Source organism: Zonotrichia leucophrys, chromosome 9 (assembly GCF_028769735.1).
Source record: "Zonotrichia leucophrys gambelii isolate GWCS_2022_RI chromosome 9, RI_Zleu_2.0, whole genome shotgun sequence".
Classification (NCBI taxonomy): Eukaryota; Metazoa; Chordata; class Aves; order Passeriformes; family Passerellidae; genus Zonotrichia; species Zonotrichia leucophrys.
Window position 1 is genome coordinate 6,678,099 of NC_088179.1, and position 16,308 is coordinate 6,694,406.

At 43.9% G+C, this 16,308-nt stretch overlaps 1 protein-coding gene across 3 annotated transcripts in view; it reads left to right on the forward strand.

The window, feature by feature from the left end:
- The first annotated feature begins 92 nt into the window (after positions 1-92).
- SAG (S-antigen visual arrestin) overlaps positions 93-16,308 on the forward strand; it is a 34,889-nt gene continuing 18,673 nt past the window's right edge. For 2 of the 3 annotated variants that reach the window (XR_010441372.1, XM_064720946.1), the window contains exons 1-15: positions 93-104; positions 1,320-1,538; positions 2,711-2,878; positions 3,439-3,499; positions 3,585-3,629; positions 3,891-4,084; positions 4,796-4,855; positions 5,946-6,013; positions 6,198-6,333; positions 6,646-6,730; positions 7,579-7,651; positions 8,687-8,824; positions 9,115-9,192; positions 10,082-10,105; positions 10,525-10,589. Coding sequence is in view for 2 of the 3 variants with exons in the window: in XM_064720946.1 (XP_064577016.1) it covers positions 2,780-2,878; positions 3,439-3,499; positions 3,585-3,629; positions 3,891-4,084; positions 4,796-4,855; positions 5,946-6,013; positions 6,198-6,333; positions 6,646-6,730; positions 7,579-7,651; positions 8,687-8,824; positions 9,115-9,192; positions 10,082-10,105; positions 10,525-10,589 (1,126 nt within the window). In the remaining variant the exon portion in view is untranslated. Of the gene's footprint in view, positions 105-1,319; positions 1,539-2,710; positions 2,879-3,438; positions 3,500-3,584; positions 3,630-3,890; positions 4,085-4,795; positions 4,856-5,945; positions 6,014-6,197; positions 6,334-6,645; positions 6,731-7,578; positions 7,652-8,686; positions 8,825-9,114; positions 9,193-10,081; positions 10,106-10,524; positions 10,590-15,868; positions 15,879-16,308 lie in introns of all 3 variants that reach the window. The other variant, XM_064720947.1, reaches the window with a different exon arrangement.

Sequence of the window (16,308 nt, forward strand, 5' to 3'; positions counted from 1 at the left end):
CAGCCTGCAGAGAGAAGAAGAGCAAATGAAGGAACCTGCAGTGCAGAGGTGGCTGTAGCAGTTTTGCTGCCAGAGGTGGAGCTGCCCTTCAAGTGGATTTGGGGGTGGGTTGGGCATCTTTCTCTGGATTAAAGGTGCACTAGGAGCTGTGTTACAGAGAAGCTGTTCCCAAGATCCTCTGAAGATGTCTGCAATGGTACATGTGCCAACAGGAATGCTCATCCTCCTGGAGAACTAATAACCCTGCAGTGGCTGCAGCACAGACTTGTACAAAACCAGCTCCCTTCCTTTTGCTTTTGCAAAGTGTGACTGAGTTTCATCTCTGAGGTTTCTTCCTTTCTTCCTACAATAAGGACCTGGCTTCTCTTCCACAGCCCAGGCATGTGTGAATTTCTGTGGTTCCAACCTGGCTGGTTTGTGTTTGCCAGAGTTGATTAGACAGAGTAGTGATTAGGCTCTCCAAATAATCCACCTCCAGTTAATAAAATGTTGCTGGAACCCTGAAAGAGCTGAGGAACATTGGCTCTGTCATTTGAGTAATTTGTGTAGCCCTGGCCACTATATTCAGGCAAATGTCAGTGATTGTTTGTAAAAAGCAAGCTTGATCTGTGACTGCAAGCTTGCTTGAGCTGGAGGGAGCTGTTAGGCTGGCAAGTGGACAGGATATCATGTGATCTCTGTTAATCAAATGAACAGATGCAGCCAGAGGAAAGCTACAGCTGTTCCTACAGCTCACAAGCCAAAAGTTAACATATACTGTTGTGCAAAATACCAGGCCCAAATTCACTGATGGGTGGGGAAAGCTACTCTTGGAAGATTAAGGAGCAGCACAGCTGAAGTTAATTGAAATATCTGTGTTTCTTAAATCCCAGATGTTGTGTTTTTTTAAGTAAATTGAGGAGGAGATAGTACAAACCAGCAGTCTATTGTTTTGCATCAGCATGTCAGTTGGCTGCTGGTGAAGCAGTAATAGATAAATTGCTTAGTGATCCTGAGAATAGTGCATTGTTCTCAGTGTTTGACAGGCCATCAAAATGCCATTTTAGTGTTTTTTAAACTCCCTTTTTCATAAATGCCTCTTGTCTGTTCAGTTTCTTACCAGGCTGCATGTCTTGCAGCCCTAGGAAGGAGGAGATAGAGCTTTAGAATAAACTGCTTTCAGTAGCTGGCCTGTGCTTCCTGTGTCTTTGCAAAACGTGAACAGGACATGGTACACCTCTTCACTGACTAGCTGAGTGTCCTTAGCTAATGCCTTGTTGTTGCTGACTTAACCACTTCCCAGCTGAATCTCAGCCCAGGTACAATATTTGCTCTTGCAGAGGGATTAATTATTGAAATCCTGGATGGACGCAACTGGAGACGAGCTTTCCAATCCCCTACAAATTGTCTTCCTTGCTTGTGAAGAGAGCAGTAATTCCCTCTGCTAGATGCAAAGAAGCATAGGACACAGCTGCCTTGGAAAATTCATCTTTCTTCGATAATTTAGAAGTTCCCATCACTGTCTGTGGAAGCTCCTGTGCCACTTTGAACACAGCAAGGTACTTGATGTTGTTTGCTGTTGTGTTTGAGTCTACAGCATGTCTAGTCAGCAACAAATACTGATCTGGGCTTGAAAAACCTACTTAATGAAAATAGAAATGCTTACATGTGTATGGTCTGTTTCTAATGTCTGCCTTACATTTTTTTCAGCTTTCCAAGAAGCCAAGTATTTACTTTTTCTATGGTTTGCTGTCTGCAAATAGGTCCTAGAAACTGTTTTACTCCTGAAGCAGTTTTGAAATGGGAAAGCAAGCTGAGAAATAGAATTGGAGCAAACTGCAAGGACAGTCATACTCATCAGAGCTGGGGGCAGTGCTCTCATTCACACAGCTCTGATGGTGAGGAGTGTAAGGACAGGATGGTGCCTGTGTGGCATCATCCTTTCCTGATGCTGCTCCTTTGCTTCAGAATCTTATAGGGTTAAGGTTGCTCCTGGATCCTCGTCCAACAGCTGCCAAAAGCCTTTTTCCCTGTGAATGTGTGTAATCCTGTGATTCAATTCATATTGGTGATTACCAGAGCCACCTTGAATCTTCTGTTAACTGGGGAAATGCTTCACCTTATTTTAAATTTGCTGTCTGATCATTAACTGGATGCTATTTTGTGACTTTAAACAAAATGAAAAGTTAATCTCTCTCTGCTTTGTACCACTTAGGTTTTCTGCACTTCTCTCTCTGGATATCTCTTGTGCCCTTGTGCCCTTTCTCTTCTTCCCTTCTTTTTTCCACTGCTTCTCTTATTTTTCCCCCCATTCTCTTCCCCCCTCTCCCGCCGCTTTTCTTTCCCTCCTTATTTTTCTCCTCCTGAAGAATTTTAATTCCATGTTTTTTATTCCATGTGTTTTCTACCCCTCAGGTGCAAGCTGTTCTCTACCTCTAAGTGTAATTGTTGCCTTTCTGGGCAGGTGGCTGGACTGTTCTATCCGTATGGTGCATTCTGGTTTGAGCTCAGTGCTGCTCTGCCCATAATGGGCTGCACTGGGTTCTGGTTGAGGAAATTGCAACAGCACAAATGAGTTCTTATTTGGGAATTGGCCTGACTCCTTATCAACACAAACCACCTTGGTAGCTTTTAGTCAGAGCCACCATTTGGATGTGTGAGGGGTCTGAAACAGCACCAGGAGTTCAGTGCTTTACCTACTGCTTTTATCTCATCCACCTATTTTTCCCAGGCATCTGGCACAGGACATCTGGGGACAGAAGAGCTTCATTCACCCACAGTCACATCCCTGTCTTTGACCATGAGCCGCCCTGAGTCTCAAAAGACTGGGACTGGTGGGAAGAATGCTGATTCTCCTCCAAAACAAGTTATCTTCAGAAAAAGCACCCGTGACAAAGCTGTGAGTACAGTAATAATGGGCTTATTTAGGCTTGACTTTTACCTGTAGTCACACGGAAGACTGATTAGAAAGCTCCTTCCTGTCCCCTTTATTTTCTTCTGAAGAAGGAACATGACCCATATTACCACTTAAGTTTGAGGAGTTGATGTAAACAGTTTTTAGGGCAAACTTTTCGTGTGTTTTAATACAAGACAAGGCAGCTCACCTCACTCTCCTCCTGGGTTGTACTTCTACAGGTAAATGTTTAAATAAAACCTGATTCATTGTCTTTCCAACCTGACAGCACCAAAAATCTTTAAATCTACACTTCTTTGTCCCATGCACAAGTATTTGTGTTGTACCTTTGGGAGTTGGTCTAGATCAGGTCTTCAGTTCTGATGTCCTACATGTGAATAATCCTGTTGAGTCTAGTGGGGGTGGCATGTTTGCTGGAAAAAAAAATCCACTTAAAATGGAATTGTTCTGATCTCTGAAAAATTTATAAATCTCTGATGTGTGTCCCCCTTCCTCAACAACCACAAACATTTTATAGTCCAACTGTGGTCATCCTGTCCCCACAGCTGACCATCTACCTGGGAAAGCGGGACTACATTGACAACATAGGGAATGTAGAACCTGTAGGTAAGTCCATGAGGTTATGTGCTGCTCTTCCTGCTCTCAACCCTGCTTTTATCTATGTTAATCTTCGTTTTTCCCTTTCTTTCAGATGGTGTTGTATTGGTGGATCCTGCTATTATCAAGGGGAAAAAAGGTATGAGGTTTTATGCAATGTTTGTTTTTCTGAGTGAGATGCTAAGGTAGAACGTTTGAAGGGTACAAACATAACTCTCTGCCTCAGTGAATGGGCTTCTTATCAATGTTGTCTGTTGTTACTCGTGGGATGAGTCCTCACTGGGTTATGCAAGTGTTGAAATGAGTTCCCATGTCTCCCTGAGGCAGAAGATGTCCCCATCTCAGCCTGGCTCCACCATTTTCCTGCTGCCTGTTTCACCTGTGCTGTGCTTCTTGCCAGTGTTTGTGTCGCTGACGTGCGTGTTCCGCTACGGCCAGGAGGACATCGACGTGATCGGCCTCGCCTTCCGCCGCGACCTCTTCTTCTCCAGGGTGCAGGTGTACCCGCCTGCTGACAAGCCAGAGTCTCTCACCCTCTTGCAGGAATCTCTGCTAAAGAAGCTGGGCAAAAATGCTTATCCCTTTTTCTTTACAGTAAGTGTTTCAGAAGAGCCTTTGATTCTCTTCTTGTTTGTAGTTACCAGGCTGCTGAGGCCTGGTGATGAACTGAAGATGGGAATTTATAGTGAATTCATGTTCTGCAAGTTCCAATTTTGAGTGACAGATGGTGTTGCCAATGTTTTTCTTACTTCTTGCAATCCTGAGAGGTAAAGTGCAAGAAGATCTAACTGAGCAGTGATCACACCACTGTGAGAAGTGCTTTCTTAAAAAAGGCAAGGGAATTTGCAATGGCTTTATGCTAGCAACAGCCCATATATTCTTGCCTTCCTGTTCCTGAGGAGCTGGAATATTTTTTACCATTGCCCCAGTGCCAAATCCTTTTCCTTTAAAAACTTTGGATCAAATAAGGAGATGAAAGGGTCTTTGACAGCTGATGACAAATGACAGCTGACTGCCAAATTCTAACAGGAAATCCTTCCAGTACTGTCACTCATATGTCTGTCTTCATGTTCCTGAGGAAGATTCACATTGTGCATGGACTTTTTTTTTCTTTCTTGACTTTTAAAGTATTTTTGGAAGAAAGGGATTTGTTCATACAAGGCAAGTATACTAGCCAGAATTCCAAAGGGTTACAGCATTACAATGAATGATCCCTTGTCTTCAGGACTGCTTTTGTGAGCACTATGTTGCCTAAAACATCTGTGTACTATTGGTTTGGGGCATTTCCTCTTCTTCCTCCCACAGTTTCCAGATTACCTGCCTTGCTCAGTCTGTCTGCAGCCTGCACCTCGTGATGTTGATAAGGTGAGTCCAGTGGGACATTTGTGCTTATAGGGGTTAAGGAAAGTCAGATGGGAAAAAAAACCATGGGAATTTGTTTAGCTTGAGAGTAGGAGAAGGTGATACTGATTCTACAAATGTCAGGAACTAAGAGCTACAAGTATGTGTCACAAATTGGAGTTGAAATTCTCCGACTAAGAAAGGGAATCCAGACAAATAGCAGCAAGACTACAAAATCTGCAGTGTTGTAGCTTCTTTAAGACTATCACATGATTTGTGGTTTGGCTGCACATAAAATGATTGTGGCTGTGAGGCTACATGAAAGAAAAGGAGACCAAGTGCCTAAAATCTCACAGATTGCTATAAATAACATGTGTTGAGACCTGCCCTGAATTAAATGCAGAGAAGAGCTGGCTTGTACATATGAGTAAACAGAACAAAAACCCTGTGGTAAAAGTCACTAAATAATTATATGTTCTGCAAGGTTTCTGATACTGTTAAAAATATTCCTTTTATACTTGACTAGATGCTTGTCTGGACAGCAGAACTGGGTAATCAGCCAGGCAAAGTGGGATGAGGGTTGTAGAACCTAGTGCAAAAAGGATAACCTGTGTTGTATGCCAGGGAATGATACTTTAGCAAAAACGTCTCTGTAGAGAATTAGCTGGGACTCACCCAGGTGCCCCATGATGCTATCAACCTGATAAAGCAAAGGTTAGCTTGGCCTGATCACTTCCACTCCTTAGATGCTGGTTTTAGCATTACAAAGCCAACTCAGAAATTCAGTTCAGAAACCTAGGGTGGGCCAGGCAGTGCAGCACACTGGGCAGTCTTATGATGTGACCTTTCCAGCACTGGTCTCACAGGAAGCCTTTCAGGAGAAGGGATGGCATCTCTCAGAGGCTGGGATTAGGTCTCATTTATGAGAAGCACTGTAGAACAGGTGAATGTGCCAACACCAGTGGTCAGGGATGTCTGTGACAGTGGTGGGAGGCCAGAATAATTTGCAGCTGGCAGGAGTCTGCCAGTTTGTGGTGTGCAGAAAGATACTGAAACATCTGCAGATGTTCCTGTCTTCTGATCCTGATTTCACTGTCCTTTCTCTGTCTGGCAGACTTGTGGGGTGGACTTTGAGGTGAAAGCTTTCTCAACAGAAAATGTGGAAGAGAGAATTCATAGAAGGTAACAGGATGTGTCTCTCTTCAGCTTTGCTTTAAGGGGATGGGTGGTCCAGTGATGCACCTGGGTTGTTTGTTCAGCTTTGCCCCCTTGTCAGTGACTTCCTGGGTGTGAGCACATGGGAATGCAGAGCTCCTACCTCTGCCAAGCACTGGGTGTCACCGTGGTGTCCTCTGCTCCTTCCCAGGAACACTGCACGTCTGCTGATCCGTAAGGTGCAGTATGCACCGGAGAGCCCAGGACCCCAGCCTTGTGCCGAGACCACCTGGCAGTTCTTCATGTCCAACAAGCCCCTGCACATGAAAGCCTGCCTCAGTAAAGAGGTGAGGGGGGTTTGCCCTGGAGCTGGGGGCATCGTGGTACCTGCAGGCCAATGGGCATTTGCTGCTTTCTCAGCTGAGACTGACTTGTCCCAGCACTCAAGGGCTCAAATGTCATTTCTGTCAGTGCCTACTGCTAGGGGTGGTTGAAGCCCTGCCAAACACATTTGAAGTCATTGAAGGAGGGGTCATGAATCGCTGGGAGGGGTCATTTCCCCTGTCTGGCCACTGTGAGGTGTGATCTGGGGGAACTAGAGGGGTTAAGGCTCAGAAGAAGTCTCCTGGCTGGATTTCTGAGCATCACATTCCTTCTAGGTATACTACCATGGTGAGCCCATTCCAGTCACTGTCACCATCAACAACAACACAGACAAAACTGTGAAGAAGATCAAAGTCCAGGGTATGTTTTTACTGTTGCTTGGGATTCTTTGAGTGCAATAGGTCTGAAAGAGAGACAATTTAGTGCATGTAACAGTTTAAGAAGGCAGCTGGGGATATCAGGAATTTGTCCCTCCCCCTTGTTGTTGCTGTTTCTTTTCTATTTGTCAAGTGAAGTGCTGTAGCTTTTCTCCTGATTCCTGTGGTTACTTGTATGTCCTAATTTCAGGCACCAGATTTTCCCCTATAGAAAAGAGAAGGGGTCTGGCTCCTGCAGTGGGCAGTGCAGGTGTGGGAAAAGTGGGGGAAAGGCACCCTTATTGGGAGGTCAGTGGGAAGGGCTCCTGTCAGTGTGATGCTCCTGCTAACTGTGAATGTGCCTAGATAACACACAGCTTTGCCTGGCATTGCAGAAACCTCTGGCAGTGTGAGAAACTCTGCCAGCAACAGTGTTGTTCCTCCTGAGGAAGCTGAGGGCAGGGGCTGAGCTTCATTGCTGTGCCAGTGTTTTCTATGTGACACTGCATGTTTTCATCCCACAAGCTGCAGAGCTGGGGAACACAGTCTGAGAGACAAAGGATGAGAAAGAGAAAAGAAGGCAGGGAGAGATCAAAATGGCTGAGGCTCCTTCTGTTGTCTCCAAATCAAGGCCAGGTGCCCTTCAGGGAAGACAGACTTTGGCCATTGGTGTGCTGTTGGTCTCTGTCCAAGTCAGGCATTCTGTCCTGATGGTCCCTTCAGGCTGTAAATGGATGGGATTTTCATCTTTCTTCACCATGTTTCCCATTCCTGGGACTTGGGGTGGAGGCAACTGTGTTGTTTGTGGTGCATGCACACCCCTGAGTGTCTGCTTTCTTCTTTCTCCCTCAGTGGAGCAGGTGGCCAATGTGGTGCTGTACTCCAGTGACTTCTACACCAAAGTGGTGGCTGCTGAGGAAGCACAGTGAGTGAATGCTCCTGCTCCTTCACACCTTTTAATTACCCTCATCATCAGTGATGAGAGGTTCTCATACTACAGTCTGGGAGTCTCCTGCTGATAGAGTTTTCTCTCCTCTTACCTTGTGTGTGCCACTCCACTCATACTCTTTAGATGCAGCTGGTCCCCTTTTCACAGAGCAGCAGAGATCCTCATGTTTTTTTCAGGGAATGGGGATGTTGCAGAAGAGGTTAGAAGAGTAATTACCTGCTAGATGGGCTTAATGGTGGCAGTAGAAGGTTCCCAATTGCTGGAAATTTTCAAATAGAGATGCAGCACTTGTCTGAAAGGTGCTGCTGTTTGACTGGAAGTCATGGGCACTCTTGCTTGAGCAAGAGCATTTCATTTGGTTTCTTCTGGCCTGACAAAGCCCACAGAAACCTGGAGTCTGTTGATGGTATGGAGAATCACTTGCTTCTCTTCACTGTACTGGCAGTGCAGCTCTGAACCCCACACTGTGAGGAGGGCTGGGCATACCCAGGTGCTTTATATTTGTCTGGTGTTCTGCTCTGTACCTGACGAAGTGTTTTCCATTCAGTATTGGTGTTCTCAACTAGGATTCATTTTGTCCAAATTCAGAGCTTTGCAGCACAGAGGGTGTGGCCTCAAGTTGCACTTGGGGAGGTGTAGATTAGATATTAGGAAAAATCAATGTGGCACTTAGGGACATGGTTCACTGGTGGCCTTGGCAGTGTTGGGTTAGTGGTTGGACTTGATAATCTTAAAGGGCTTTTCCAACCTAAACTATTCCATTATTCTGTGGTTTTGACCTACTTTTCTGCCTTAATGTGAAATTAGGCATTTTCTATAAGTGCTGGTTTTTCTCTGTTGATTAGAAAGGGAATTTTGCTGACTAGATTAGAGGTGTGCATCTGTATTGTTGACCACTGAATTTGCACAGATAAATTCCTCTCCTTTTGGGCAGCTTTGTAACCTGTTTGGAAATTCTGCTAGTTGGGTGTGTAACAAACCACAGTGTATCACTTCCCTTCTTATTTTCAGTGAAAAGGTGCTGCCAAACAGTAGCCTGACCAAGACACTGACAGTTCTGCCCTTGCTTGCAAATAACCGGGAGACACGGGAAATAGCTCTGGATGGAAAACTGAAGGATGAGGACACCAACTTGGCTTCTAGTACCATGTGAGTGGAGTTTTAAATGGTTCCAGGTAGTCAGAGAGTTAGAGAGAAGAGGGGAGCATGGAGGAGACACTTCCCTCAGGACTTTGTTGTGCCTGGATGGATACATGTGGCACCATTACTAAAGCCATCATGTTCCTTCAGGAAATACCTCCACAGATCTGGAGTGGTATTGGCTGCACCTGAGGCTTGCCTGCCCTCCCACTTCCAGGGTGTTCCCCCAGTTCTTGCTCCAGGTGTGTGTTGTTGCTATACTGCTGTGCCACCTCACCCTGCTCTGTTTTCTCTGGCAGCATTAAGGATGGAATAGACAAGACAGTGATGGGGATTCTGGTTTCTTACAAGATCAAAGTGAAGCTCACTGTTCCAGGGTAAGTGTAACACACTTTTTGCTACATCTGCCTGGAGTTAAGGGAGGGGAGGGTGTTTGTCATGGATGGGTGAGGAGAGACTAGAACAGTTCACCCCAAGAGAAAGGGCACATGTTAGAGGATATGAGGCTCCCTGTAAAGCATAAATTGCCTGGAAAACAGTCTTGGCCTTTCCATAGAACTTGTCCTGATCCAAATGGTTTGTGTTACTCTCCTTAGATACCATATAACTTCATGGTTGAAGTAGGAACCTCTGGTCTGCATTGCAATTTTTGTTTCAAAGCTATAACCTATTTTGTGAGAAGTGAGGTGAAACTTGATGTGAACCTCTTATGTTGGCATTGCTGTTCTCCCAGAGCAGAAGGTGCCTGAGAGTCATAAATACTGTAGCTCAGGTTCTGTACTCAGCCAGTACAGAACCTTTCTGGGTTTCTGGGTAAAGTTGATGTTATCAACATGAGTTAGATCCAGGATACAGTGCAAAAAAGGACCAGGATTGTGACTCTCAGTTGATGCTAGTCACTGTTTACTTTTGTCTTACATTTATCTATCCTTCATTCTAGTATAAAAATGTATCAAAGATTTGCCTAAAGTGTGATAAAATGCCTGCTGCTTTCTGTCATCATCCACTTGCCTTTGGCTCTTGGAAAAGGGGCCATACCCAACACTTGGTCAGGAGTTCAAAAACTAAACTCTTTGTCCATGGGAATGACATGAAAAAGTAAGGCTACCTTTTTTAAAAACAAGTTCAGTTGAATTTGTGGCAAGTAGAGAACAGTACGTACATGAGGAAAGTTATTTCAGTAGTCCACCAATTAAACAGCACTTGTTGGAGCACCAGAATAGAGAGACATTAAACATTCTTTGTTTATCTCCTTTTCTTTTGTAGCATACTGGGAGACCTCACTTCCAGGTAAATGTCATCTTCCTTTTCAGACCATGCAGTCCTAGTTGTTAGTTCATCTCTTTATTCTCTTTTTTTATTGCCATTCTCACCTCCCTAAAAAAAGCAACTGTCCCTTAAGCTGTTAGAAGCAAGTAGTTTGTGGTTCTCCTGTGAAAATGAAGCTATTACAAAAATATCTTTTGATTTTATATACATGCAAGTACATTCAGCACACAATAAACCCAGTCTATGTAAGTCAATATGCCTGGGATATTTATGGAGAAATTTGAGCTTAAATTTTTTTGAGAGGAAAATTATTATTAGAAAAATATGAAAGAATGGGTGAAGCTGGAGCTGAGGGCTCAGGCTGGCCTAAGAAGGAAGGAGGCTGAACCAGGCATATTTGTGGAGCTGTGGATCTGATGCATTCTTTCTTCTCCCTAAAGTGAAGTGGGCACAGAGCTGCCATTCCGTCTCATGCACCCCAAACCTGAGGAAAAGAGCCCAGCAGGTCAGTTACACCTGGTTTTTGCCTTTGTACATGAACAGGCTCTGGTGAGATCTCACCATTGTAAGGCTTAGAGTGATTTGTGCTACAGGAAGCCCTCAGAGCCTACAGGGCTCCAGTATGGAGCTGTTCTGTGTGTTTGTGTGTCTGTATGTGTGTCTTTGGGTGTGTGTACGTATGTATCAACCTCCAGGAACTAAATAACAGAGAGCAGGGATGCAAAGATAGGAGAAAATGGAAAAGAGTCATGTTCCCTTTCATCTTTCATGTATGGAATCACAGCTCAGAGAACAGGGGTTTGAGGAAGCTCTGCACAGTTAAATCTTATGACTGCAGTGCAAAAGATCCTATATGAATCGGTCAGCAATTCCCAGCCAGATTGCAGTATAAGCAAAAAATAAAAAAATCTGACACAGAAAATACCTAACATTGATCAGCATTGTACAAAGCCAAATACTTTTAAGCAAAGTGAAGAGGTGATAAAACCACTGATGATTCTTGAGTCCCTGTTACTTGATGTGGCATTTGCCATGGTGTCTGTGATGTGGCCTTCTTGTTCAGTGGTTATCCAAGAGCAACATCTCTTCAGTGTTAGGTCTCTGTGTGGAAGTGAGGGGCCTCTGTAACAGTGTGAGGAGCAGGCCTTACCCAGGCATCTTGGGCTTGGGATCAGATGCCACAGGCTGTCACAGCATCCTCCCACTTCCTCAGGCCTGGCTGGCTCAGTTCACCAATGGTGAGCACCAGAGATTGCAAGGTGCTCACATTAAATCAGAAGCTCCTGCACAGCATCTGAAGCCTCTCCTGACCACCAGACACACCAGCCCTTTCCTGCTGGGGCTGTTACAGATGAGCCATCTTGTCCTACCCTCTATACTGGGACAAAGTTTAGTGGTTTCAAACAAAAGCCATGACTGCTTTTGTGCTTGTTTTTCTTTCTTTCATTTTCTCTTTGTGCCCAAACTGACCTAAGGGTGCTGTTTCTAAGAACATGAAACTTTCACATGAAAGTGGCAGTGAAACCTTTGAGAAGAGTTATCCTGAGATAAATGCTTTGGTCTATACTGGAAGCATTAGAAAGGGGTGACTTGAGTCCTTACTGTGTGAAATTGTTGGAAGAATCAAGTGTGAGCAATGAGGAGAGAGCTGGTGATCCACTCCACATTCAGATGCTCTGGCTGGGAATCAGCCAGATTCCCAGCTAATTATGCATGTGCTGGAGTGGGCAAAGGTAGCTTTTATCTCTCCTCTAACAGTTGCACTACAGGAAACTCATTTTCCCTGGGAAAGCCCCTGCTGTGAGCAGTGCCAGCACATTCTCTTGGCACAGAAGTGGTGGAGGCTGGGATGGCACTGGTGATCCCAGGAGTGTGGCTGGTGAGGGCCATCTAGTGCCTCTGGGCAGCTCAGGAGCTTTCATGGACACTAAGGAAAGCTTGGAAACTTCTAACAAGGCTCATCCAAAGGTTTAGGCAACTGTAAAGAATTTTACATTTTTAGAGTGGTGTGAATTTTTATAACATGACTTTTTTGGTGTTAGAAATGCCAACAACCCCTTTTTATTACTTTTTACTTTTGGCAGAAGCATTTGTAATATGAGGAAAAATGGAAGTCAGGCAATTCTCCCTTCTAAGATCATTTCAAAGGAGGGATGATGTACTCCTTGACACAGTACACCCAAAAGGATGTGGGCAGAGACTTTACCAGGAAAATGGAGACCTGCAACATTTCTCAGATCGCTTCCCCCAGCACATCCTCTTACCAGAGGCACAGCCCACATGTTGTTTGCTACATCAAAGTCTTCTAGAAGCCTGCTGTCAGAAGTGTCAGCTATGTTCCATGCATTTTGTACAGATGGAAATACCAGGTTTCTTATAAACTGAAAAAAATGCAGGTAATTTCAGGAGCTCTCCCATGGGAAAGCCCTGCAAATGGTTAACACAGGAAGTAAATGCTTTCTCTTAAAAACAGATACTCTAACACAACAGAAAATTCCTCTGAAGCCTGAATAGCTGACTTGAAAACTGTGCTGGAATGTGGTGTCTGAGCTTATTACAGGGAATAAAACAGTCTCCCATATGAAGCTGGTAAACTGAAACACTTTTCAGCTTTATTGGTTGGTAGTTTTCCATGCACTGTGCTTTATCACTTTTCCCAGTTGTGAATTCAGGATTTTAATTTTTTCTTCTACCACTTCAGCTCATGAACTCTGAGAAACATAATGTGTTTCATTAGTGAAATGCCATCTAATTTGGAATCAAGCAAACCCAGGCTTAATTGTAGAGATGGAGCTTCAACGAACAGTGTTTGGAATCTAAAAGGTCCCAAAAGATGGAATTTTTCTTTGTTGGCTTGTTCAGAGCCTCTGCAGTGAGTGTAGGCAGAGGTGCATGCACAGGGAGTTTTGAGATCACTCCTTATCTTCTTTGTCCGTTCCCTTTTGTTTTTATTGATGAGCCAGTAGTGACCAATTTGCCTACTGCACCTTCCTGCTCACTTGACTGTGTTAAGGCACAGCTGGAAGAACAGAAAGAAGTCAGAGCAACCATCTTATAGAGTTAAAGCTGGAGTGGGATTAAAAAATGCCACATATTGTGATTTATTTTGCCATGGGGGAATATCCTTTTCTCTAGCCAAGGTGATTTATGGCAGAACTAACATGTGTAGCATCAGTGCATTTAATCATGCAGGGCTGACTGGAGCACAGGGAACCTCAGAGACATAAGAGCTTCCCAAGAACATGAGGCAATATTTTCAGGGCCAAGCTAGGGCAAGTGTGAGCAAGTGCCGTGTGCTCTGTTTCACAGCAGATGGCTTTGCCCTCTCTAGCTGTCTGTGAGCAAGCTCTGAAGCATTCATCACTCAGTAAACAGCAGGTCTGTCACAGTGCATGGCCATTGCAGATTGCTTGATCTTTCTTCCCTGTGCCTGCAGGAGACAGAAAAAAAGCAGCTTGCTACCTTTGCCTCCCTGTGTTTATCACTTCCTTCTCTTGATCTTCTGCTAGGCCAGGATTTGCATGTTTCATGTGTGCTGGTTTTGTGACTGTTTTTGCACCCATGTGGTTCACATGTGGTTATTTTTAGGCAAAGCAGCTCCTGTCACATTGGCAGTCCGTCTGTTCCGCCTGTTGACAAAAAATGTGTAAGGATCTGTTTCTTTTAAAGATAGATTCAAACTGGGCTATGTCTCTTCATGCTTCCAACCTTTCCTGGTCAGCAGTTAGCCCAGAAGTTCCTGCTGAGTTTTCCTCAAGGCTGTGGTCTCAGCATGAATTCTTTGGTCTGGGGTTTTCCTGCCAATCTTCTGATGTTTGATGTTTTGTGGGCTTATGTCTTGGACACTGGCCTTTGTTTTGGCTGTTGTTCAACAAATGGTCATTTATCTGCTCCCTGATTAAACTTGCACAAAAGGGCTGTTTTCAAAAAACCCAGGAATGCTTTATCCCTCTAACAGTAAAATAAAGCAATACTTTCCCTGTTTTGGTATTGTGACTTTCAGAAATTAGGACATTTTAAAGCAGTGAATGTCTTGGAAAATAACAAAATCCAATCTCTTTTTCTTTTCTCCCCCATCAAGTTAAGAGAGGTTAAATGAAAGTTTATACTGAAAATTGCCACATGTTATGACTTGAACTATATGGAATAATTTCTGTGGCTGCATAATAAAAGCATCCAGAAAACCCTCCCCTGAGAGGACGATGGTATTCTGGACCCTCATCAATCCCCTCCTATCCCAACCCTCAAAACAATTGCTGGAATGCTAATTAAAAAAGTAAAAGTTACCCATTTTCTGAGAATTTTTCAGTATTATAATATTAAATAAGCCACAGGACAGCCAGAAAACTCTGGAGTGGATCTAACTTCTGCTAGCATGCAATTGGAGCATGTTGGAGTTAGTGTTGCAGCCTGAAGGTGCAGTGGTGCATTTTTGCATGTAATCTTCCATCTGAGGTACATTACAAGCACTACTCTGCTGCCACTCTCTCTGTGTATTGACTCAGTAATCATTTACCTGACACTTAAGTCTGTGCCAAATTGAAACAATAGCTATTTCCCCCTCACTCCATTTTGTAAAATCAGTTTCAGATCACTGGTGGGGATCTTGCTCAGCTTCACCCACATCAGTGATATCATGATCCCATAGTAAGGAAAGTGCCTCCAAGAGGGGAAGGAGAGCAGAATAAAGGAGAAAAAATGGAATAAGAAAGATGCTTTATATGTTGGAAATTTTAGAAGTTCTAAATGTTTCATTTTAAATCCATGTCAATCAAGCATACATGCCCTGAGACTTTCCAAACTTCATCTTGGCTTCTGTCTTGGCCTGGAGAGATTCCATCAGGAGTGTCTTTACATGAGCCATCCTTTGAGGCATTTTGGCTGGAGTGGCCCCCTTTGGCACACTTTTAATGCTGACTTTTCTAGCAGTGTGTGTTGTGGATGGGAAGTCTCCAGGTAGTGAGTTATCCAGTCACTGAAGTGCCCCAGATTTTTGCTTCTGTAGAACAAGGGTGCTTGGCTCCCTGACCCAAAGCCAGTTGACTATGCCTTCCTAAAATAACTGTGAGAACAATAAAATCCCTGCAAATACAGTCTTCTGTTTATTTTAGGCTGTGCTGAAACAACTTTCAAGGAGTTCTGCTAGTAAGCAGGATTTGTTATAATGTGGTTAGGAAAGATCCCACTAAAGAAACACAAATGCCAAAAGTCTTGAAACCATTTTTAGGGCAAGATGAAATCAGGAATGTTGCTCCAAAAGCCTTAACCCATCTGATGAGAGATCCCTGAGGTGTTTCTGTAATTTGACCTCTGATTTTAATGCCTTCATGTTTATTGAACAAAAGCATTGTCTTCTCATCGAAGTCTAAGCTGACTTCTTCAATCACAGTGATAGAGCAACTAAAGCTGACATCATGTCATGCAAGCACTGTCAGCTCAGAGTCCAAGTGTGTGCACAGATGTCTCCCACAGCTGTGACCATGAGCAAGTGTAGATGGGAAAATCTGTCTTTCTTCCTTGGCCCTTCAGATAGCTTGGGCAGCATTGCTGGAATGCTTTTCCATTTGGGAGATCAAGATTTGCCTCATCAGGTGTAGTTATGCACATTTTGAGACTTTCTGGAATTCTACTTGTACTGCTGCAAATCCTGCTCTTGTCACTGCTCTGACTTGTCAGTCTATAAGTTTTTTGCATTAAACACTTTGCAAGTGTTTTAGCCATCTGCTGTACTGACTACCCAGCGTGTCTCTTTTTTCCTCCTTTGCTGCATGCTCGTGACTGCAGGGAAGGATGGGTAAGTTTCTTTTAGTACTTCACATTCTAGCTACACTTGTGCATTGACTCTTTTTAAAACTCCTCAAAACTGTCCAGAAATCCCCAGCTTAAAATTCAAAGTGAGCAAGTTACTGTGGCCTGACAAATGACTGCTGTGAGTTAATCAGCAGTGACTGGCCATGTGAAGCTAGATTAAGAGATTGTGTTTTGCCTAACAGCACAAACACACCCAGGAGGGATGTGTTTGTGCTTTATAGCTGGAAGTGTAAGGAACTTATTAGGTTTGACCATGTGTCTCTATTTTAGTATAGAAGGAATAAGGGTGAAATGTTTCACATTTTATTCCTGAACAAAGTCCCTTGCAAGGCTGTTCAGCTAGCTGATAAATATGTATCTGGAATGGACATGATTCAGTACAGATGAAAAACATCCTCCTTGACTTGCTCAAT